At 34.7% G+C, this 25,381-nt stretch overlaps 1 protein-coding gene and 1 non-coding gene across 2 annotated transcripts; both read left to right on the top strand.

Moving 5' to 3' along the window:
* The first annotated feature begins 7,135 nt into the window (after positions 1-7,135).
* Positions 7,136-22,250, top strand: LOC126655823 (callose synthase 5). The gene is made up of 43 exons (XM_050350133.2): positions 7,136-7,387; positions 7,673-7,934; positions 8,033-8,133; positions 8,439-8,560; positions 8,677-8,773; positions 8,898-9,008; positions 9,120-9,248; positions 9,375-9,467; positions 9,618-9,709; positions 9,812-9,938; positions 10,064-10,201; positions 10,295-10,371; positions 10,476-10,554; positions 10,642-10,767; positions 10,875-10,989; positions 11,589-11,920; positions 12,917-12,969; positions 13,077-13,137; positions 13,241-13,322; positions 13,428-13,477; positions 13,602-13,688; positions 14,315-14,437; positions 14,526-14,620; positions 14,705-14,789; positions 14,860-15,020; positions 15,945-16,068; positions 16,175-16,269; positions 16,367-16,484; positions 16,583-16,734; positions 16,965-17,074; positions 17,166-17,291; positions 17,372-17,440; positions 18,186-18,375; positions 18,473-18,584; positions 18,667-18,786; positions 18,866-18,981; positions 19,073-19,156; positions 19,519-19,631; positions 19,732-19,961; positions 20,464-21,276; positions 21,362-21,412; positions 21,488-21,673; positions 21,798-22,250. Exons 2-43 carry the CDS (start codon positions 7,745-7,747, stop codon positions 22,026-22,028), a joined length of 5,766 nt encoding a protein of 1,921 aa, XP_050206090.1. The 5' UTR covers positions 7,136-7,387; positions 7,673-7,744; the 3' UTR covers positions 22,029-22,250.
* On the top strand, positions 17,369-17,455 carry LOC126658955 (small nucleolar RNA J33). Its single transcript, XR_007634520.1, has one exon. It is a non-coding gene; the product is annotated as a small nucleolar RNA J33 (small nucleolar RNA).
* Positions 22,251-25,381: the final 3,131 nt, after the last annotated feature.

The raw sequence follows: 25,381 nt of genomic DNA, 5'->3' as shown, positions 1-25,381 counted from the left end.
ACTGGCGAAGTGGATGCGGAATACAATTTCGAATCTGTGCAGGGCTTGCGTTCTTGGAGAATCAAAGCGTTCTTTGTTGTTTTTCTGGACTGGATTGAGTGATTTTGTGTGTGATGTGTGGTGAAGAATTCGGATTTGACTATTCTAGGGTGGTGGCCGAATTTTCTGTCTGTCTGTCTAGGGTTTGTGTGCCACCTTCAGCCAGGCTGGCTTAAGGCTGTATTTATAGGGATTAGGGTTGACCTAGGGTTTAGTTAGAGTCTTCTAGGGTTTAAACTGTTACGGGATAAGTCATTAGGTGTTATGTAATACCCCAAAATATTTAATTAGCTAATTGGACCACGTGTCCAGTTTTGATTCGCCAGAGTGGTGATATCAGAAGAATTTCTGAAAAGATAAAGTAAATAAGTTTCAAGTAGGTCGGTTTTGAGAAATTAACTATGAGAAAATTTAGGTTATATTTCAATTCTAAAGTTAGAATTGGAATTAAAAGGAAAAATGTCAAGAAAAGTCCAAAATAAAGTACAGAGACCAAAGTGGTAATTTAGCCACTTCGTGTCGAAAATGGAAATTTGTAAGATTCGACGGGGAAATAGTAATATTGAATTTCGTATTATTTATTGGATATAAATAATACGTATAAGTTATAATAAAAGGATTTATCGATTTAGTTATGGATTAAATCGTACAAAAGAAAAGTTTAAAGGATAAATGATAATGAATAAAAAGAACAAGCACCAAAGTGGTATATTTGCCAAAATATATATAGAGAGAAACATGAATCAGAAGAAGGAAATGAAGAATCGAGAGAAATTGAGAGTTACAACGCCGATTACGATCGTTTCGCCGCCGTTTCTCCGTTCGATGTCCGATTCGAGTGATTTTTGCGGCCATCTCTCCGGAATCTCGTCCTCTATCAATCTCAAGCTTTGTTTTGAGGTAAAAATCTCGAGAATTGGTGCTAAATTTGAATATGTTGGATGTTTGTAATGGATTAGAGTATAAAGGTTGATTTTGACGTTTTTGAAGTTATTATGGTGTTTTTGAAGAAACCGAGAGATGGGTATTGAGTTAGGGAAGTGTTTAGCACGTCGGGATTGTGGCGAAACCCCGGAAAATTTGATTTCCGGGGTTGTGCACGTGGTACACGACCGTGTACCACGGCTGCACGAACGTGTACTAGAAGTACACGAACGTGCACCTAGCAAGGTACACGAACGTGTACCTGAAGTACACGAACGTGTACCTGAAGTACACGAACGTGCACTTTTCATGGTGCACGAACGTGTACTTGGTTACGCGATCGTGCACCCCGACTCGTATCCATGTGTATATGATGAATATTTGATGTAGAAATTCAACGTTTTGAGTAATTTGGCTCTAAAGGATGGATTTCGGACTTTGAGAATCATTAATCTTGAGATTAGCTCGACGTTTTAGATAACTAATAGTAATGGAAAACGTCAAGGACGTTAAGCGATTCTCAATTATGAGAAATGGTATTCGCGAAGTCGACTATACGATTAAAGTTATCGAATACGTAAATAAGTTTAAAATGAAATTAAACCCTAAAACTTAGAAGTATTATGTGAGTAAAATTATTAGTTTCACGTCTGACTATTAAACGATTTATCAGACGTGTCAGAGCAGAGAGGTCAGTAGACATGGGATAGCGAGGGCATATCATTTCATCGACCACATTATTGATTGGATTGCGGTCACTGTGAGTTGTATTTACTTTTGTGTATTATTATTAAAGATATTTTATATAGATATATATACTGTTTATACGCATCGCATGTTATATAATTTGATTGAAATATTATATGTTCTATTAAGTTTATATACGAGAACTGGTATGCGATCCGAAGAAACTAGCTACCTATTGGGTGTCAATAGGCTGTGTGATCACCAGTATCGAGTCAGTCTAGTATATTTGCATTTGAGAAATGACTTGACACAGCTGGGAGCTGATGATGATTGTGAAATTTACGATTGGGTTTTTGATACGAGTGAGTACTCGGCTACGGTGTAGTCTGGAGTCCCCGTATCTAGTGGCTGGGCCACCAGCGAGTTGGACTCGCAATTGATATTCACGATTGAATTGAATGATATATGATTATTCGAGAGATGAGTCGCATGCTAGGATATTAGTTTCGTACGGATCAAATACATGTTTATATGTTTCATATTATTGTTTTCTTGAAATGCGATGCTATGTTTTTATATTAATACCGTTAGTAAATGTCAACTCACTCAGTATTTTCCCAAATACTGACCCCTCACCTTTGCTGTTTCCAGGTGCTTAGTGTGTGGACTTAGCTAGAGGCCAATTTTGAAGTCCAGAAGTCAGCTGTATATGTATAGTTTCTGACTTCTGTGAATGCTGCAGTAGTAGTCCCGCGTTGACAGAGTCGTAGCCTAGACAGCAGTGTATTTTTATTGTACATATCCTTGCTGTCCTGTTTATAGGTTTTTGTAGGCTACGTGTTTTATATGTTGTGCACGGCACTAGGTGCCAGTGATATGTTGGATACACTAACTGAGGTATATAGTATCGCGAGGCTAGTTCATACGAGGTATGGTAACCAGAGCCCGCGAGGATAACAGAACAATTAGTGTAAATGTTTGTGTATACATGTTATGTATACTTTCTTCTGTTGCTTTATGTTATTTGTTTATTATTTGCGAAAAATTAATAGTGATTTAAGGCTTGCTACGGGTTCCGGAGCTACTACTCCCGTTCCCTAGCGCCGGTCGCGGCTCAATAATTTGGGTCGTGACATCTTAAGATTAGCATGAAACTCTATTTAATTAATTAAATTTGTATCTTGACTTGCTAGCTAAGTAAAAGATTGCTAAAAGTCTATTTTGGTGCCTAAAAGTGTTAAAAAAGGCTACTAAGGTTCTATGGGTTTGGTTAAGGTCAATTTTAATCCGTCAAACTTGCAAATTGGCCCATAAACTTCTAAAATATGGTAATTAGTCCAATTTCTAGACTTAGATTACAATCTCTTTGGATATTTATGGGCTATTCACGCCAAATTACGTTTTAATCCTTCAAGTTTACAGTTGTGCACAGATTACGCCTGCTTAGATTCCAGCAAGCAAATCAAAAGCTCGTCACCCGGACAAATTTCTCTGGAAATCATCATTGGACGCTTCAGTTCCTTATCACTTTTTACATGTCCGAAAAATAGGTGTCTACAACTGCTCAGCTCTGGTGCTTCGCACCAGAGCCGTAGCTCAGCGCCACTGTGCATTCAGCATGGTGGTGCGCCTGCTGGACTGCCGTGTCCAGTAGGTCTGGCCATTAGGCCACCTCCGTCCAGCCACCTATCATGAACCTTAACCAAACCCTTAAACTTTTAACACACAATCAATTCACAACTCTCATCTCACATCAAACTATCCATTTAACTTAGCTTAATCAATCAATTAAAACATATAAACTTCATTTCTAAGCATTAAAATCCATCATCACCCACTAATCATCTAAACCAGAAAATTACAGCCCTAAATCCTAACCCTAAAATGTGATTTATACAGTGGCGGATCCAGCCATTTTACATGGTGGGGATTAAAAATTTAAATTATGACTTTTTAAATTATTTTGTTATATAATTTTAAAATAATAAAATAAATTCATTAAAATTATTTTCGACAAATTTAAACTATAACTTTTTTTGAAAAAATAATTATAATATTCAAATAGTAAAATAATTTTATTATAATTATATTTGATAAATTTTCTATTTTACAAATATCAAATAACTATATTGTTGTTACACTATTAAATGTATATATATGCTATTAAACAACCATTCAATTATTCATCAAAAATAATTCTTCCTAAACACCTTTTATCAAAAAGAAATAAATATACGCTTTTAAAATGAAATAATAATTAATAAACAAAATAGATGAACAAATCCGTATAATTTTCTAATATATGTATATTATATATATAGAGAAAATTTAAGATAATTAAATTTAATAATAAATTAAAAATTATATATATTATATTGAACTTTGTATTGTTATTAGTTAGAATTTATATTTATATTTACATTTAATTACTTTTATTTTTTAATTAATAAAATATACATGTAGGTTTTCAAAAGAGAACTATATTTATTATTTAAATTTATAAAATCTAAATTATTATTTTGACGAAAAAATTAATACAGTAAAAGTAATTTTTGTTAATGTTTGCACTATCTTTAATAAAAAAAACTCATAACAATTTGTTTCATTAAGATTTTATTCAAACATTATGGATTTAATAGTAATAGTAATTTCTTCTTTTCATGAAAAAGGTGGGGTCCATGGAACCTACCCTCTACTATGTGGATCCGCCCCTGGATTTATACCTTGATTTATAGGGCTAGATCAGTAGAGCTTCTCCTCGCCATTTCGTGGCCGCAAGAGTTGTCCAAACGGATCAAAATCGAAGAAGTTATGTTGAATTGAAGATTTTGCATGTGAACTTCAAAAATGAAGATGATGATGAGCTGAGATGAAAATGAAATTCTGAGTTTAAACTCAAATGAATTTCCTTTTATATTTATGGCAAAAAGTCTCCTTTAATCCTTAAAGAAATCGACTCAAACCATTTTGATTTCTAACTTATAAATGGTCCGTTTTCATCCGTCGAACGATAAATCTTTAATATCCGATAAAATCCGTATTATTTATTTTCAAATAAATAATATTTTCATTTTCCGGCAATTTAGTTTGATAATTTTGGCCAAAAACGCTCCAATTTGAGCTAAAATGTATTTTTTCTCACTTTTTCGTCCAAATTTCGTTTTAATAATTATCGATAACCAATTTGTCGATATTATTTTGATAAATACTAATTCCTGTCAATAATCTATTTAATTTTATATTTTCTGGAAATTAAAAGTTTATTTTCCAATATTGGGCTAAAGTGTACTTTTAGTGACTTTCTCATATTTTTCCTTTTTAAATCAAATTTCATTTTCTTTAAGGAATATTGATATTGAAATTTTGTTATTAAAATTTCAATGTCGACCTACTCGGCTCCTCTTTTATTTAATTATTCCGCTCAATTTCTTATTTTTCTCATTTTAACAATTTAAAATGAGACACACCGCTTATTTCAAAAATATTCAAATTTCAGGATATTACACATTGGAAGGGCACGGCGCCACTTCTCTCTAGGTCGAGGGAGTTCGTCATTTGGCTTGCTTTCATGCAAAAAATGCTAAAAAAATAGTTAAAATGCAAAGGAAAACGTACTAAAACGTACCGGGGTCAATACGCAATGTCTAAAATCAAATTAAACACGCTAAATACATATTTCTAAGCTAGATCTCATGGCAATCATGACAAGCACAACATATGTTACAAAAGATCAGATTTGGCCCGTGGGAGATGATTCAAACAAGTAAAACAACCTATGAACATGTTTATAAGATCAAAAGCATGGAAAATTATAGCAAGAACATAAAAACATGGCAGACATGTCAAGAACGAAAAACATGACAAAAATTACAATTATGGAAATGCGGGCATGATTAAAAACACATAAACAACCGATAAACATGGTTCTAACATAGATCTATGCCAATCATGGCATAAACACAAATTATGGCAATTTATGGCAGTTTACAGAAAAACAACCTATAAATGCAACCTAAGACATGAAATCTAGTAGTTATAGAATAAGCATGGAAAAAGTGATGGAAAGAAGAATCGGGTCCTCAGAAGTACCGTTCTGAGTCTATGGCTCGTAATCTGGTAATCAGGATGTGGAGTCCAACTTTATATCGATGTGCAGCAGTGTGTTCTTGAATAATTAAAGCGTTGAAGCTTGTTTGATTGACTAGAATTGACTGGTGTGGTGTGTATGCAGTGTATGGTTCGGCCAACTAGTGTATTTTCTAGGGTTTGTGTTCTTCGATACGTACTGAAATTGTTTGCCGGTCCGACCTTTAGCTAGACTGCCCTAGGGTTATATTTATAGAGATTCAGAATGACTTAGGTTCAATCAGGAGTCTATGTTTTAACAGGAATGTGAAAGTGTGTGGAGTGATAACTATAGAAGTCTGATTAGGATTAGGATTAAGTTTAGCCTATTATCTTTTAGGATTTTTAATTAAAAATTCGTATTATTGCTTGCTATCTAAGTAAAAGAGTGCAAAAAGTTAATTTTGGTGTCTAGAAGTGTTAAAAATGGCTTCTGGGACTTTAAGAATTTCGGTATGGTCAATTTAGCCCGTCTAACTTGCAAATTGGCTATAAACTTTTAAAATATTGCAATTAGTCCAATTTCTTAGAATTAGATAATAATTTATTTGAAGTCTTTTCAGTTTTTTTTTTGGTTTTCGATTTGGGATCCCAAACAAAACCGTACTTTATTTAACCAAACAACAAAGTTGTTTTAACAGAAAAACTTCGGTCGGTTCAGTTCGGTCTCCATAATTTTTATCGTTTTGGGTTTTTAAAAGTCTATAATTTTAATAAAAAATATTAAAATAAAGTCCATAATTTTTAATAAAAAGTTAAAGTAAAACCCATAATTTTCAATAAAAATTAAAGTAAAGTCCAAATTTAAAATACAAATAAATTATAGCATAATAAAACAAAAACCTCCATTAACAATTACAAATATCAGAGTTTGTGAGCTAAAAAAGTATATATATATATATATATATATATATATATATATATATATATAAAAGTTCTTGTCTCTCTATTTAAACGATGTAGTTTTAATATTTTCGGTTGGTTCGTTTTTTCGGTCAGTTTGGTTTATGAAAACTACAAATCAAACCAAACACCAAACTCCATACTTTTTCATATTTAACACCGATCCAAAATTCAAACCATTTTGGCTGAAAAATCGCAAGAAATAATAAATTTCGGTTCGCTCCGATTTTTTGGTTTGATTCGGTTCTTGCTCACCCTTATCCGCGTCACTGAATGCTAATGGCTCTAGTATTTTTTTTGACGAACTAACTAGCTTCTAAATTGAAAATAAGAAGATTTAAATACCCACATTAAAATTTAAAGACAATTGTGATATAAAAGGTCCGAATTCCGAAATTATCCAAAACAGTTTAAGAAGAAGAAAGAAAAGAAAAAAACAAGAGAGAATAAAAAATGGAGCGCCAATCATTTCACCGTTAGAAGAAAACAAAAAAACTATTCTCTCTCCCTTTGCCCCCCTAAAACCCCGCATCTCCTCATATTTCGCCACGTGTCCAACCATAACAAACCAGCCTCCCTCCTCCTCCTTCTCCCTTACGCTGCTCTGTTTCTCAAACATGAACACAAAATATCTCTCTCATTTCATTTTCTCGAGAAAATCTTCTCACTCTGTTTGTTTTCTCTGATTTTGTTCTCATAATAACAATGTGTAAGCGCTCTCTTTTAATTTTATGCATTTCTCTATTTATCATTTTCTCGCACTTTCCTGCCTTCCAAACACAGCATTGCTGTTAATGTTTAACGTACAATACTTTACGCCTTTCGTTTTCTTTTTTGCCTGTTTGTTTCCTAAGAAAGCACCTGAAGAAAAAACTACAGTGTTAATTTTTATACTATGTAATTAAATCACCGAAATAAGAATGCCATTTTTGATATAAATTTTTCTATATTTAGACTCTAATACAATAATAGCAATGGATTCTCTGGATTTCAGGTATACATATATAGGTGCACAAACGAAGCATAAAGCTGGTAGCCATAGGAGAAACAAGCTATCTAACAAATCATGTCTAATATAGACTCCGGCCAACCGCAGTCCACGCTCACGCGGCGGCCGTCACGTAGCGTCGCCACCACCACGTTTACCACCGAGGTTTTCGACAATGAGGTTGTTCCGTCGTCTCTCGGTTCCATCGCTCCGATTCTCCGCATTGCTAATGAAATCGAACATGAGCGTCCTCGCGTTGCGTATCTCTGTTCGTACCTTCATTTCTTTTTTTATTTTTTATTTGCTGTTGCTTGTTTAATATCGGATTTTAATTTTTACAAATGTTAATTTTTTTTTTAAATGTAGGTCGGTTTTATGCGTTTGAGAAGGCACATAGGCTGGATCAGAGCTCTAGTGGACGAGGTGTGAGGCAATTCAAGACATCTTTGCTCCAAAGATTGGAAAGGGTAATAATTAATTATTCATTTTCTTAATTTGACTTGCCAATTAATTTAATGCCTATTCTGTTGTATGAATTGTGATGTGTGGATATATAAGCAAGAATAATCTTGCATTATTGTTGTATTTGGAAGCATGGAAAATGAGGAGTTCCAAGTTAAAACCGTTATAAAATCAAAATCTGTCATTCTGGGCCCCTCAAAAGCAAAATTCAATGGAGTTCATAATTTAATATTTCAAAGGATCTGTCTGTAGTGCACATTTTTGGGCTTGTCTTGTTGCATTTACGAAACTAACCTCAAATTATGTTCAGGATAATGCGTCCAGTCTTGCCGCTCGGGTTAAAAAGACTGATGCACGGGAAATCGAAAGTTTTTATCAGCAATATTATGAACATTATGTTAGAGCACTTGACCAGGGTGAGCAGGCCGACAGGTAAATATATAACCCTTGTTATTTCCTTTCAATCCTGTGTCTCTTGTTCACAGTTTGTTGTTTTTTTTTTAATAATTATTAGAGGCTTGAACCTTTGATTCCTATTTCATTCACAGAGCTCAACTTGGCAAAGCCTATCAGACAGCCGGGGTTCTTTTTGAAGTTCTTTGTGCAGTCAATAAGACTGAGAAAGTTGAAGAAGTTGCTCCCGAGGTTAGTATTATATAAAACAATTCGTTTGTCATTGTTGTGCTGGTTCATCTCTGCTGCATTTAGTATTTTCATTTGTTATGATGGTTCAGTGAAGTATGATTCTTGAAATGATGTTACTGAGCAGATTATCGCTGCGGCTAGAGATGTCCAAGAAAAGAAGGAAATATATGCACCATACAATATTCTTCCCCTGGATTCTGCAGGGGCTTCACAGTCCATCATGCAACTTGAGGAGGTAAAGCCATACAATGTCTCTTATTGCTGCATTTTTTAATTTGCTTCAGTTATAAATTCTTTTGCTTTGTTCTTTAACATGGTGCTTAGGCTTTCCCTCAATTTCAACCAGGTCAAGGCTTCTGTTGCTGCACTGTGGAACACTCGGGGTCTGAACTGGCCTACTGCATTTGAGCAGCATAGGCAAAAAGCTGGAGATTTAGATCTTCTTGATTGGCTAAGGGCCATGTTTGGCTTCCAGGCATGTCTTGGCCCCTAAATAAATAAATAAATTTTTTAGCAATCAAGCAAACTGATTTTCATAGCTTGGAGTTAGTTTATGATCTTCAACAAGTAACTAATAGGTTTATCATTTTGCGGAATGCAGAGAGACAATGTCAGAAACCAGAGGGAGCATTTGATTTTACTACTTGCCAACAATCATATAAGGCTTAATCCCAAACCAGAGCCTCTTAACAAGGCAACTGCCAATCTTTTCTTCAAATTTTTATTATCTTACATTCTTTTGCACTCATAATAGAATAATCTTCATAGCTGGATTTATAATTGAGTTATACGGGAAAAGCTTTATCATTGAGTTATGTGTAAAATCCTTTTTTTTAATACGCAGCTTGATGAACGAGCTCTTGATGCTGTCATGCACAAGCTTTTTAAGAATTACAAAAATTGGTGCAAGTTTTTAGGTCGAAAGCACAGTTTACGGTGAGATATAGTAAATCTTTCTCTGCCTTTTTAGATGCCTTCATAGGAAAGTTTCTAAAGCGTAATCTAGAGCTTGTAATACTAAGATTTGTATCATTTTAGTCTTCCTCAAGGTCAGCAAGAAATACAACAGAGAAAAATTCTTTACATGGGCCTATATCTTCTAATCTGGGGTGAAGCAGCCAATGTTCGTTTCATGCCAGAATGTCTATGCTATATTTTTCACAATGTAAGTGCTCAAAATGAAATCTGGATTGCCTTCATGGTTGAAACTGCTCATCATTGTTTATGGTGAGAGCTATATAGGTTCGACTTTCTCTAGAGTTTCTGAATAATGAGCTTGTACATGTTCAGATGGCATATGAACTTCATGGCCTGTTGGCTGGAAATGTCAGCATTGTTACGGGAGAAAATATTAAACCTTCTTATGGTGGAGATGACGAGGCATTTTTGAGGAAGGTCATTACACCAGTTTACCGTGTAATTCAGAAGGTATACTGTAAATCTGCCGCACTAGTTTCATACTATCGTCAACCTTCAGGTCTTTCTGTTTTAAATATGAACATTCTGATCTAATAATTGCAGGAGGCCAGTAAATGCCAAAATGGAAATGCTTCGCACACAAAGTGGTGCAATTATGATGATCTGAATGAATATTTTTGGTTAGTTTTGACCGTAAATTAGAGTTAATGTTCATGATGATCAACTCTAGTTTTTAAGTTAATTTAAATGGTTAATTTTTTTTTGATGTGCATCTGCTATTCAGGTCAACTGATTGCTTCTCCCTTGGTTGGCCTATGCGTGATGATGGGACGTTTTTTAAATCTACACATGACGTGGCACAGGTATGCTTATTACAGCTAGATGTCAATTTTCAGCTTTTCACTAACCTTTATCATTTGATCTCGCTGACTTAACTTAATCCATTGAAGGGAAGAAAGGGTTATCCAAAAAAATCTGGAAGGACAGGCAAATCATATTTCATTGAAACCCGAACATTTTGGCACATCTTTCGAAGTTTTGACCGATTGTGGACCTTTTACATACTAGCTCTTCAGGTATTTAACAGAACTAGGCATTCTATTTATTGCACTTGTCGCTTCTTTGACAATCATTTCGAGCTCGAGGGCCACAAATGAACTAATGCACGAACTGTTCATTGCAGGCAATGGTCATCTTTGCTTGGAGTGGTGAATCAGTCTCAAATATACTTCGGAGGGATGTCTTATATCGCATGTCCAGTATTTTCATTACAGCAGCTTTTCTTCGCTTTCTTCAGAGTAATAAATTTTCACTTGATTATCCCTTCATTTACACGATGGACTCCTAGGATAAAAAGGCACTGGCGTGCTCATAAACCTGGTCCTATCCTAATTTATTTATTGTTTTCAATTCATTACCTAGTAAAAGACAGGGGTTCATAATAGAAAGTGTAACCTGTGCGAAGCATTCAACTTATAAGCTTTTTTTCCCTTGTTTTCTCCCCTTTCCATTAAAAGTTTCTGGACTAGCTTGAAAAACATCTTAATGTTACATGACTATATTACCAAATAGTTATTTTCTTTCTTCTTATTGTATATCTACAATTCTTTTACTTGTTAATCAGTTGATTCTTTTTGAAAAAGAAAGCTTATCTGTCTCATTATTGTGATGGTTGAATGAATAACTTTGTAGTTGGACTCCACAGAATTAAAATAATGATGACCATTGCTAGTTAAATCAAATAATTTATGGACTTCCCCTTTTAGAATTAAAAAAGTGCTACTTCAACCATTGCTTATTTTTGGCCATTACTTATGCACTTGATTTAGTTTTGGTGAAATAACATGTTTGTCATGTCTAGTCATCTTATCCTTGCTTGCTTTGTTTTTTGCATTAGGTATTCTGGACCTTACTCTTAACTTCCCAGGGTTCCATAGATGGAAATTTGCTGACGTGCTGCGAAATTTTCTGAAGATAATTATTAGTCTTGCGTGGCTCATTATTCTTCCCATGTGTTATTTGCGAGCCTTTCATTTGTCCCGGAACACAATCAGACAGTCCCTGTCATTCCTTCGTGATGTGGATATTCCTCCGTTATACATTGCAGCCGTGATCGTTTATTTGGTTCCAAATCTTCTAGCCGCTGCTTTGTTTATCTTTCCCATGTTCCGGAGATGGATAGAAAACTCAGACTGGCTTCTCATCAGATTCCTGTTATGGTGGTCGCAGGTATATGGTCCCTATTTCTTTCTCCTTAGTATTTCACTTTTTGGGCTTATATTTTGACTCCAATTCAACAAATTTCTCTAGAACAGATCCTAAAATAAGTTAAAATAATTCTCGTCCTCCTCCATGCTTCACCCCCTTCAGTATCCTGCCCACCTAGCTTTATGTATCACAGCCAAATAAGTATGTTTTATGTGTAAGACTGTGAGGTAGAACCTTTAATATCTTAGGGTAGTTTTTTAACCAACAAAAGTGACAAGATCATTATCATTCAAATGAAACTTGTAAGAAAAAAATAAAGAATGATTTTTACATACATTTAAGTTTGAAATTTATCAAATGCCTTCTACTCTGTAATGTTCCTCCCGATTGCAAATTGTAACCTTTTCTGTTAATCTTATCAAATTTTCTACTTCAAGCTTATGATAAAACTACATACAGTTAAGTTTGAAATATATCAAACGCCTTGTACAATGTAATGTTCCTCCAGATTGCGAATTGTAAGTTTTTCTTTAAACCTTATCACTTCAAGCATATGATAATACTATAGTGATTTCATACTTGAATAGTTTCTTCATGAGAGCCGGCAGAGTTTATGTTCCGAGTCTTATATGATGACTATTGAGTGTGGGCAGTTTCTAGTTTAAATTGTTTTTCAGCCTGTGCTAATTATCACTTCACTCATTAACCCAACTGTAAAGAAAATTATTTGGACAACCATAAGTACTACCTTTTTAGTTGGTGCATTCATACATGCATAAGGTCTACTGGTCTAACTACGGGCTGTAGTTCTTAATCTATCTTCTAATTACTCTTGTGACTGGAGGTCTTACCAGAATGGGATTTCGGCTTAGTTATTGCTGAGATTTTTGGAATTTTATTTCTTAATACAAGTCCAGTAACTTCCTCATCCTTAGTTTCCCGTTTTAATCAAATGCAATTTTCTGAGAAAGAATCAAATGTTACCTATCTATTGATTTAAGCCATTTCTGTCTGTAGCCAAGGATTTATGTTGGAAGGGGGATGCATGAAAGTCAATTTGCTCTTATAAAGTAAGTTTGAAAACATTCACAATGTCTAAATGCAATTATATGTATTTAATTTACAAATTTCTACAGTTCAAATATATTTAATTTCTCAAGTCTACCTCAAATTTCAGGTATACGTTTTTCTGGATCCTACTCTTGGGCTCAAAGCTTGCATTCAGCTATTTTGTTCAGGTTATCTTCAGTAATGCTTACATCATCATTCATCATTAACATTATTGCAGAACAGATGGAAGGCACAGTTTGGTGTTCCTTTAACACTTTGTTGATTTTCCAGATTAAACCTCTAGTCAAGCCAACGAAAGATATAATGAACATCAGGCATATAGATTACAAGTGGCATGAATTTTTCCCAAATGGTATCTGGCCGGTCTTCTTTCTAATTATTCATTTTTTAGCAAAACTATTGATCTTTGATAATTTATATCCTGTGAATCTATGACAACAATTTTTTGCAAATACAGCTAAAAACAACTATGGGGCAGTGTTGTCCCTTTGGGCACCAGTAATCTTGGTTTGTCCCCTTCTCTATCATTCCTATGTTTTATAATTGATTGGTTAAATCCCCATTTGCATGGGAAGACTTCATAGGTGTTCCATGGTGATAAATTTCATGATACATGAGTAATAAATTGCAGGTATATTTTATGGATACTCAAATTTGGTATTCTGTCTTCTCAACTATATATGGTGGCTTTGTTGGTGCTTTTGATCGCCTCGGAGAGGTACTTAAGTAAACCATTTCTCTATTTTGAATTCATCTCACTTTTATGTTTAAAGCCGTGAACTATCAGGTCAGATAGAAATATTCACTGTAGCTAGAGCATCTATATCGACATTCTCTATTTTCAGTATTGTAATATGTTCCTGTCTTTCTGAGAATGGCAGGCTGAAATGTGTACATAACAGTAGTAAATTTGGCATTGTAATTGTGTGAATTACAACTCGTTTGAACCACGTATCATTGTATCTTTGGCACTACATTACTATAGTGGTTTCTGATGTTCGCCCTTTACATTCTTCACCCTTTTCCCCATTCTAGGTTGTGCAAAATCGGCTTTACGTTTAGGGTAGCAGTACTGTTTAATTTATGGAGTATGACTTATTGTAATACTTCCTATTAAACTTTGAACTACCCTCCTTGCCTATCCCTTAAACCTTTCTTCCTTCCATCCATGATATTAAAGTGTGATATGGAAGTACAATATCTACTAAATGGGATGTCCTCTTGGGAACAATTTTTTTGGGGGTAACATTTTATTGGTGAAATGACTCCACTGCTTGAGTTTCTTCTTTTATGTAACCTGATAATTGACTTTTTGGTTTTTTTCATTTCCTTATTTCCTTGCAGATACGAACTCTGGGAATGCTGAGATCACGGTTCCAGTCCTTACCTGGTGCATTTAACACACATCTGGTTCCTTCTGATAAGACAAAGAAGAAGGGGTTTTCTTTCTCAAAGAGATTTGCTGAGGTTTGAATGTCATGTTTGCTGACCTGTTTTATACCAAACGTTATTGCAATATACATGTGCTTGAATGACTATTTTTTTGCCAGCGTAGGTTCCTGCTAGCAGGAGAAGTGAAGCTGCAAAATTTGCTCAGCTATGGAATGAAGTGATTTGTAGTTTCCGTGAAGAAGATCTCATCAGTGACAGGCAAAGACCCATAACATTTTATTTATTTTTGAATTATTTTTCCTCCATGCTCTTAAGATTGACAAAATAAGTCTCTGAATCCAGGGAAATGGATCTATTATTAGTTCCTTATTCATCAGATCCTAGCCTCAAATTAATTCAGTGGCCACCTTTTCTGCTAGCCACTAAGGTCTGTATGTTTTCCTATGAAAATCTAAATGTATGCTGGTTTTTTTGCTGATAAGTCGTCCTATTTGCAGATCCCAATAGCTTTAGATATGGCAGTTCAATTCCGCTCAAAGGATGCTGACCTCTGGAAACGTATTTGTGCTGACGAGTACATGAAATGCGCCGTGATAGAATGCTATGAATCTTTTAAGCATGTGCTGAATATTCTCGTAGTTGGAGAAAACGAGAAAAGGTTGTTCTTTGGTACTTTGCTTGTCTTTACCAGATCCTGTTTTCCCTATTTTCCTCTCCTCTCTGTAGGTTGTGCTACTTGCATATAGTAATTGACCGGCAAGTTGGAGCTTTCGAGTCCCCTTGGATTTTGTTGTCAATAATTGTGGAATCACAAAGTTAAAAGAGACATACATGCTCTTTTTAATTCTTTCCAATGGTTATAATCATATATTGACTCAGTAATTGGAATAACTAGATGCTGGAGATGTCTAGTATTTTAACTGTTTAAATTCCACATTAGTTTCTCCCTGGAAACCAGGTCGAATATTATTTTCCATTTGTTCTAACCAGCACTATCATCTTGACGATCAGTGCAATTAGCTTGTATAATTTTTTCTACCAAGAATAACTTGACTGGATTTTGCGTTAGAAGAATCAGGATAAGCAAGTCTTATATGTGTTCTCAATGTTCCTACTTCTATTATCTTGTTTTTCATTTCTATAAAGCTCTTTATAACCATTTAAATGTTAAAACTCTATATCACTTTTATGCATCACATCAAATTCTGTTCTTTTTTTTTTCAATCATTTCCTCTTTAATTTTTGATTTTGGTGCTTCTATTCACGTGTTTACTTAGCTAGGAGGATGCTGGTTACTTCAATATTTACTTTTTCTTTTGTTATAAGAAGAAAATAGAATGTTTTTTATTCGATCATTATCTGTTTCTGAAATTTGTACTATTTTTTAACCATATGGGTTTAAAATCCTTGATAGAGTTTACTTTGATTAGAAAATGTTGATCGGAACTTTTCACTGTTCTTTTATTAAGAGCATGACTAATTGGATTGCCATGCATTGCCAGATAAATGGGACTGAAGTTTTCTTTTTCCTCAGTGGCAAGTTTCACAACAATTTTTCTTAACCTCGGTTACAATGTTTCAGGATAATTGGCGGCATCATCAAAGAAATTGAAAGTAACATTTCAAAGAATACTTTTCTTACAAATTTTAGGATGGGTCCCTTACCTACTCTTTGCAAGAAATTTGTTGAGCTTGTCGTCATCTTGGTGAGGTTTTAGTACAACTAGCTATACTATTTGTTTGTTTTTCTATATATGATCGTCTCATTGTCATCATGTATCTGAAATTAAACACTTTTTTTTGATATAACAGAAAGATGTAGATCCATCCAAGAGAGATAGTGTGGTATTATTGCTGCAGGACATGTTAGAAGTAGTCACCCGTGATATGATGGTGAATGAGAATCGGTTGGTAAACCTTGTTGTATCCTATTTTAAGACTTTTATGCAATGAATATGTTCTTCAGAGGAAGGTGACAGTGCTGCCTTTTGCATATACATACAGTGATTTGGTGGACTTTGGACATGGTGGAAAAGATTCAGGAAGGCAACTATTTGCTGGTATGGACACGAGACCTGCTATAATGTTCCCTCCTCCAGTCACAGCTCAATGGGAAGAACAAGTATGTTTCCATTTTCTCAGCAGTCAATCAATATTTTTCAAATATTTTTATCATTCAGCACATGGAAGCAGCGATACAATTCTTCTATGTTCTTTTAGATAAGGCGCCTTCATCTGCTTTTGACTGTCAAAGAATCTGCTATGAATGTACCAACAAACCTTGAAGCTCGTAGGAGGATTTCATTCTTCACAAACTCCTTGTTTATGGATATGCCTCGTGCTCCTAGAGTCCGTAAAATGCTCTCATTCAGGTTTGCTTATGTTTCAGTAAGGCGCTAGAATAATTCTTTAATTAGTCTTTTTCCATGCTTATTACTCAATTGGAACTTGGAAGTACATCTATGGCTTCTAGATAGTCTAGTCATTAAATTTATTTTGAAGCTTTGAAGACTTGAATTTCTGATTCTTCATGCAAAATTTAACAAGTTTCTGACAGAACAAACTTTTACTTAGTTAAGACTACTTTTCTTGCCATGTACAGCGTCATGACTCCTTACTACAGTGAAGAGACTGTTTACTCGAAATCTGACCTTGAAATGGAGAATGAAGATGGTGTGTCAATTATATACTACTTGCAAAAGATATATCCAGGTTTTACTTCTATACTACAGACTGTGTGCTTAATGAATTGTCATTGTCTCAAAATATGAATGATGTTTTAAACATACCTCAAATTTGTTAGATGAATGGAATAACTTCATGGAGCGACTCAATTGTGAAAAGGAGAGTGAGGTTTGGGAAAATGAAGAAAATATATTGCAGCTACGTCATTGGGCCTCCTTAAGAGGTCAAACTCTCTCCCGTACAGGTGATTAATGCATTCATTTCATGTTTAACAAATTCATTTATCTTTCCTTTTGTGTTCGTTGCTGATTATGGATGTTGCAGTTAGAGGGATGATGTACTACAGACGAGCTCTAAAACTTCAGGCCTTCCTTGATATGGCTTCTGAAAGTGGTAAGATGATAAATGCTGTTCTCCGTAATGCTTTCATGATTCCTACGTGGAGCTCTTCATTTCTAGAAATTAGACCCCCTCAGAAAATCGTTTCTTGACTAGTTTTTTCAGTTGATCAACTGATTATTTCAAATTTTCAGAATCACCATATGAAGGACAAATTCTACTGCTTTGTGCTCTTTGAATTTGCAGAATCACCATCTTGAATTTCTTAATTGGGCCAAGATAAAGTATAATCGCAGATTTTGTTATAATGGTCTAGTAGGTTTTTGTTTTTTCTACATATATGCCATCATATAGATTATACAGCTAAAGTTGGCATGTAGAATCAAGAAAGTAGGAAACACAAATGAATAACTGTCAGTTCGATTACTTTTCAAATTCTGCTGCAGTAGTTTCATAATTATAGTCTTTACTTCTGACTTGTGGTGAGGTAGGAAATTATTTTGACTAAGAATTAAAGTTGAGGTCTTATAGCTTTAGGAATAATGACGAGAGGATAAAGATAGCTGTTCTGATAGCGTACAGCTAAAATTGAGATTGAAACCTAACATGATTTAAGGTGTTCGAGGAGAAAAAGAATTGAGTATAATTTTTGTTTCTTGTACTTGTAACATATACCATATTCTTTATCAATGTACTTTCTATTTCTGATGCTCCTTTGAATGCTTATATAAAATTAGGTAACTAGTAATTCATGTTTAGGAGGTTGATCTTTACTTCTGATATGTTCCTGCAAGTGCAGAAATATTAGAAGGCTACAAAGCAATCACAATTCCATCTGAGGAAGATAAGAAAAGTCAAAGATCCCTGTATGCTCAACTCGAGGCAATGGCTGACATGAAATTCACATACGTTGCTACCTGTCAAAATTATGGAAACCAGAAGCAGAGTGGAGATCGTCATGCAACAGATATTCTTAATTTGATGGTTAAGTATGTTCTGCTTCTGATGATATTACTGGGCTATTAAAACAGTTAAATCAGCGAGTTTGCTTTGTTAATTGCATTCATCCTGCTAACTTTTCTACAGCAATCCCTCGCTTCGTGTTGCATATATTGATGAAGTTGAAGAAAGAGAAGGTGGAAAAGTACAGAAGGTTTACTACTCTGTCTTGGTCAAAGCTCTTGATAATCTCGATCAGGTGACTATTTCAAAATTATGAACATCGTTACATGCTTACCAACTAATCAAATTTGCTAACCATTCTTTCATCTTCGTTAAAGGAAATATATCGTATAAAATTGCCAGGATCAGCAAAAATAGGTGAAGGAAAACCTGAAAATCAGAATCATGCCGTTATTTTTACTCGTGGAGAAGCTCTTCAGGCCATTGATATGAATCAGGTAAAGGATGAGATGGTTTCATTCTGATTCTGCGATATTCTTTAGGCCGATCCTGACACCTATATCTCTATTCTTGTAGGATAATTACTTAGAAGAAGCATTCAAAATGCGAAACCTTCTGGAAGAGTTTCACGAGGATCATGGGGTGCGTCCTCCTACAATTCTAGGTGTTCGTGAACATATCTTCACTGGAAGGTAGGTTTTAAGTTTTTGTTTTGAACCATTGGCTACTGTTCTTGCATTGAAGTTCCATACTTTATATCACTTTGTATTTTCAAACATGCAGTGTCTCTTCTTTAGCTTGGTTCATGTCAAATCAAGAAACGAGTTTTGTCACCATTGGTCAACGAGTTCTAGCAAGACCATTGAAGTATGTTTCTCTTTCGGTTTAGTTCTTTTATGATAACCTACTAAAGACATATATATTATAAGGAAGAAAACATTTGCTTGCTAAGCCTTGTTGCATTATTAAATTTTAAGGTAAGGTAGGTGCACTACAGAGTTGCAGTTATTAACTAAACAATCATTTACATAAGGAGTTCTTATATCACTTCAGTCAATTTTACCTCAAAAGATCCGTATTTTACAGCAATATGAATGTAATGAAGTGTTGTCAAGTAGTTAGCTACAACTGACAGTTGTGCTTTATATTTTTATTAGAGCATTCTACTGGTTCTGTTTCCATGTTTAAACTGATGTTTGAGGTCTCTTGACTTTTATTGGTTGTTTTAGGATCCGGTTCCATTATGGGCATCCAGATGTTTTTGATAGAATTTTTCACATCACCCGTGGTGGCATGAGTAAGGCATCTCGTGGAATCAATTTGAGTGAGGATATCTTTGCTGGTACGGTTGTATAAGCATGTAATAGCTACCTTTTTATCTTGAAGCACATATCTTTACAGGAACTCGGAATTTCATTCACTCTGCATATTTCTTAAAATAGGTTTTAACTCTACATTAAGACGAGGAAATGTTACACATCATGAGTACATTCAAGTGGGGAAAGGTCGAGATGTTGGACTTAACCAAATCTCGCTTTTTGAAGCAAAAGTAGCGTGTGGCAATGGGGAGCAGACTCTCAGCAGGGATATCTATCGACTGGGCCACCGATTTGACTTCTTCCGCATGCTCTCCTTCTATTTTACAACAGTTGGTTTTTATATCAGTGCAATGGTAATTTCTCTTACATTCATAAATTAGGTCAAGGAACAAATAAACTGGTAATGTCGGGAAGGTGTTTTAAAGATTATTACTTGCCCTTTCTTCTTGAGAGATTCATGTATGAGTAATTGGAACTATTTTGGACCAAGGGTTTGTTGATTTACTTGCTAAATGATGGATTATTTATGTAATCTGCTTAAAATACAATTTCTTTGTTGATAATCTTAATAAGTGGCTAATGATGTTTTAAAATAGGAAAACTGCAGTTTTCTCCTTAATATAAGTGGAGGATACATAGCATATAGCACCACATTTGCTTAAATAGAAGGCTGCATATGCTAGCTATTAGAATTTCTCTCTATAAAATTGTTTCAACATATTTTATTGAAAGGTTTAGTTTGTATAATGGTGTTATTCGTCAAGGTTTACTTGTATTTGAGGTTTAGTTTAGGTGTAAGGATGTTTCCACAAGTGTATTCGGTCAATCTAACGCTGTTTATGTAATACTACGCAGATGGTTGTACTTACAGTCTACGTTTACTTGTATGGAAAGCTTTACCTATCACTGAGTGGATTGGAGGGTTCAATCATTAAGTTTGCCAGGAGTAGAGGAAATGACCCTCTAAAGGCGGCAATGGCATCACAATCCCTCGTCCAGCTTGGTCTTCTTATGGCCCTACCGATGGTGATGGAAATAGGACTAGAGAGAGGGTTTATAACAGCATTAAGTGACATGATCATAATGCAGCTTCAGCTTGCTTCCGTGTTCTTTACCTTCTCCCTTGGGACAAAGGTACATTATTATGGACGAACTGTTCTGCACGGTGGTGCAAAATACCGAGCCACTGGGCGTGGTTTTGTGGTCCGTCATGAGAAGTTCGCTGAGAATTACAGGATGTACTCAAGAAGCCACTTTGTGAAAGCACTAGAGCTGATGATATTGCTTGTATGTTACAAGATATATGGAAAAGCAACACCTGATGGCGTAGCTTATTTACTTCTCACATTATCAATGTGGTTTTTAGTAGTTTCTTGGTTATTTGCTCCTTTCCTTTTCAACCCTTCTGGATTTGAGTGGCAAAAAATTGTTGATGACTGGGATGATTGGACCAAGTGGATAAGCAGCGAGGGAGGTATTGGTGTGCCAGCAAATAAGAGCTGGGAGTCATGGTGGGAGGAGGAACAGGAGCACCTGCAGCACACCGGGTTTCTGGGACGGTTGTGTGAGATCATCCTCGCCTTGCGGTTTGCTATCTATCAGTATGGAATTGTCTATCAACTACAAGTGGCGAGAGAAAGTTCAGCCGGTAGAAGCAGGAGCATTTCTGTGAGTATAATATAAGCTCTTTATTCTCCTTCAGCATCCCACATTTAAAATCTGGAACCTTTCTAATTTGCCATTTTGATTTCAGGTTTATGGGTTTTCCTGGCTGGTGATTGTTGCTATGATGATCATCTTAAAGGTAAGTATCCTTAATATTAAAAACAAATTTCGGGTGTGGCTTTGAATTTTGAAATGCAATTTCATGAACGTGCAGATTGTTTCAATGGGTAGAAAAAAATTCAGTGCGGATTTCCAGCTGATTTTCAGACTTCTGAAGCTGTTCCTGTTTATCGGGTGTGTGGCCACCCTTGTGATTATGTTCACTACTCTGCATCTTACTGTGGGAGACATCTTTCAGAGCTTACTGGCCTTTCTGCCTACTGGATGGGCAATTCTGCAGGTACACTAACGAGTTATTGAACTTCCAAATGTGAAGAAAGCTAGAGATAATTTAACTAGTACTATAATTCTGAATCAAAAGTTATCCCTAATTTTCTGACATAAGTTTTGTTTTGAATGATCAGATAGCACAAGCATGCAGACCGTTGGTGAAGGGTGTTAAATTGTGGGGTTCAGTGAAAGCTCTTGCAAGGGGTTATGAATACATTATGGGGTTAACCATCTTTGGACCAGTGGCTGTTCTGGCCTGGTTTCCATTTGTGTCGGAGTTCCAGACCAGGTTACTTTACAACCAAGCATTCAGCCGAGGGCTTCAGATCCAACGTATTCTTACTGGTGGGAAGAAGAACAAGTGAGTACTGCCCATGTTTCTATTTTTTTTTGTTCCGTTTGATCAGTGTATTATAGAATGATTCTCTTCTTTTATAGTTATATGAGTGATTCTTAATTTCAATTCCATTTATTGTAAAGAAAAGAAAAGACAACCTATCTTAGATTTTTGTTCTCAAGAGATATATTTGAAGAAGCACCAATACACATTTAACAATCATTCGCCTTGAAAGGTTGATTCTCTGTGATTTCTTCTTTTGTCCGATTATACATCTTTTATACAAGGAATTATATAAATTGAAACATCTTTTATAATCTGTTAAATATATTGTCCATTGTGCTAGTGCTGAGAGGATGTATTACTGTCTCTATAAGCAAAATTGAAAGGGCTTTTACATAAATATCTATTTGTTTTGACGCAGCTGTTTACATTAATACTCAGCTTTGACTTGATGCTTTTACGCTTTTTAATTTTTAGAATAAGGATTAATTACTTAAAAACCACTCACCTTGAATTTTGTTTTCGTTTATACCCTGATCTAGAAAAAAATTCATTTATACCCTAACGTATGTATTTATGTTTCACCTCTACCCCGAGGCACTAAATTAATCTCTTTCCATTTAAAAAAAATTTTAAAATAGTTTTTCATTTTTAACCTAAACTAATTAAAGTTTAATTAGAAATGAATTTTTCTCTAAATGAAGGACTATTTTAAACTTTTTTTTAAATGAAAAGAGGTTAATTTAGTGCTTCGGGTAGAGGTGAAACATAAACACATACGTCAGGGTATAAATGAATTTTTTTTAAATCAGGGTATAAACAAAAACAAAATTTAAAGTGGTTGGTTTTTAAGTAATTAAATCTTAAAATAACTTTTATCCGCTTGTTATTTATGAAGAACTGATTCAATCACTTTATAGTACACTTTCATCTTTAATGAAATTGTTTTGTTTTCTTCAAAGCACTATCAATTCTCATTAGTTCTAGAAGCTCACAAATTAAATTACTTCTAGCATCTGGAAAGTATTGTATAAGCTGTTCTTTTTGTCAAAAGAGGTCACCTCTACTAGGGATGGCAATGGGGCGGGTGGGGTGGGGAAGCTATCCCCATCCCCATCCCCGTCCCCGCTTATATGGGGAATCCCCATCCCCATCTCCATTTATTTGATGGGGATTAATCCATTCCCATCCCCATACCCGTGAATTCCTCATTCCCATGGAGATTTCCATATCCCCGTATAATTTTAATATAAATATTTAAATGTATTTATTATTTTCATGAAATATTTGAGAAAAAAATATAAACTAAATAATATAAAGAAGGCCAAACCCATATAAAGGTCCCTGTACTTTACACTTTTTTTTCTATATGTCCTTATACTTCATTTTTGTATTATCTAGTCCCTCTACTTACCTATTTTTTATTTTCAGGCCCTTTGTGAGTTTTTGCCAGTCCCTCTACTTACAATTTTTGTTTTCTCCAGTACTTCTACTTACAAGTTTTATTTTCTTCAGTCACACAAAAGGACCGGAAAAAACTCATAAAGGACCTAAAAATCAAATAGCTAAGTAGAGGGACCAAATAATACCAAAATGAAGTATAAGGACCTACGAAACAAAATGTGTAAAGTACAGGGACCTCTATATGGGTTAAGCCTATAAAGAATTATAAATTAAATTATTCCAAAAATTAATTAATCGTCTAAAATATTCAGCAATTTTAAATATTAAAAAAAAAAAATCAAAATAAAATAAAAGGTCGGTAAAAGTCATTACTCAATACCCTGATAATTAAATAAAATTATTAAAAAATATAAACAATATACTAAACATTGTTACAAATTATATAAAAAATTATAATAAAATAAATCGGATTTTCATGGGGACGGGGATGGGGATCCCCATGGGGTGGGGACTACACTCCCCGTCCCCTCCCCATCCTTGTGGATGGGGAATAATCTTCCCCCATCCCCGTACTCATGGGGCCAATTGGTGGGGATTCCCTGCCCCATTAGGGGCGGGTCCCCATGGGGATCGGGGAATCCCCTCCCCATTGCCATCCCTAACCTCTACACATTGATATGTAATTGAAAAAGCTTATTTGCTTTTCCAATTGTCTTCCTTCCTAAGAGAATTTATTGGGTAATTGATCCGACCATTATTAAATTTTTCAGTTTTTTTTATTTCAGTCACTAAACTAATTTTTTTTCGATCATTAAATTTTTATTTTTTTTATTTTGGTATTTCCAGCCAAAAATGCTTAGGTGGCAGCTGAAAGTTGACATGTGGCAACTGGACTTTACTAGTTTTATTTTAAAAATTATCACATATACATAATTTCACTTTAAAAATGAGTTTTTAAGTTAAAATATACATATACGACAAGTTTTCAGGTTTAAAAAAATTAATTTCGGCTGCTAACGAAACATTTTTGAACGGAAATTATTAAAATGAAAAAAAAATGAAAATTCAGAGATAAAAAAATATTTTAATGACTGAAATAAAAAAATTTTAAAATTCAATGATTTTAAAGATCAATTATCCGATTTTATTGATCAAGATTTTGAAAACTTGCAGCTAACTGTAAACGCCCCTTTCAATTGGTTTTACCAAGCGTGCATGCACATGTCTCAAGGAGATTATGATCTTCATCATGAAACCGAGATATTAGTTTTATGGAATGAAAGATCACTTTACCCCCTCAATTTGGCACAAAGTATCAAAAACGTCCAAATTGGCAAAATCGGATCACTTTTACCCCGAACTTGTCGAAACCGGCTAAAAAAACTCTTATGCTGATGTGACACCTTAATTGAAGAGTGAGTTTTATAAATACCATCATTTACTCTAATTAATTATAACTAAACTCTAATTAACTGTATTAAAACTCTAATTTTTACACTTTTCCAAAAAAACCAATTTTTTTTTGATTTCCGGCGAGGAGGAGGCTCCTCCTCGCCAGAAACCTCCGTCTGTTCTAGAATCAAGAACAGACCCACGTCTGTTCTTGATTCAAGAACAGATCGTGGGATCTTTTCTTGAATCAAGAACGGACCTCGACCTGTTCTTGTCAAGAACAGATCGCACAATCTGTTCTTGTCAAGAACGGATTGCACAATCTGTCCTTGAGAAGAACATGTCTCATGATATGTTCTTCACAAGAACAGATCGCGAGCTGCTGCTCTTCACCGAAATAGCATCTCCTTCCCAGGCAAGGAGGATTTCCTCCTCGCCTGAGAATGAAAAAAATTTAAAAATATAATAATAGTTTTTATTAAAAATGAAAAATATGAGGATTAATTTGATGTATAAAATTTTAAAATTAAGAGGACTAAAGTGTATGTTTTTTGAATTATTAGATATTCATTTAAAATTTTA

Source organism: Mercurialis annua, linkage group LG7, assembly GCF_937616625.2.
Source record: "Mercurialis annua linkage group LG7, ddMerAnnu1.2, whole genome shotgun sequence".
Classification (NCBI taxonomy): Eukaryota; Viridiplantae; Streptophyta; class Magnoliopsida; order Malpighiales; family Euphorbiaceae; genus Mercurialis; species Mercurialis annua.
The sequence above is the reverse complement of the archived record's forward strand: the minus strand, read 5'-3'. Positions and strand labels throughout refer to the sequence as shown.

Coding starts and splice junctions, on each gene's coding strand:
- LOC126655823 (XM_050350133.2), top strand. CDS start 7,745: ATGTCTAATATAGACTCCGGCCAACCGCAGTCCACGCTCACGCGGCGG. Junction 8,774..8,897: donor TTGAAGAAGTTGCTCCCGAG/GTTAGTATTATA, acceptor GTTACTGAGCAG/ATTATCGCTGCGGCTAGAGA. Junction 9,468..9,617: donor AACCAGAGCCTCTTAACAAG/GCAACTGCCAAT, acceptor TTTAATACGCAG/CTTGATGAACGAGCTCTTGA.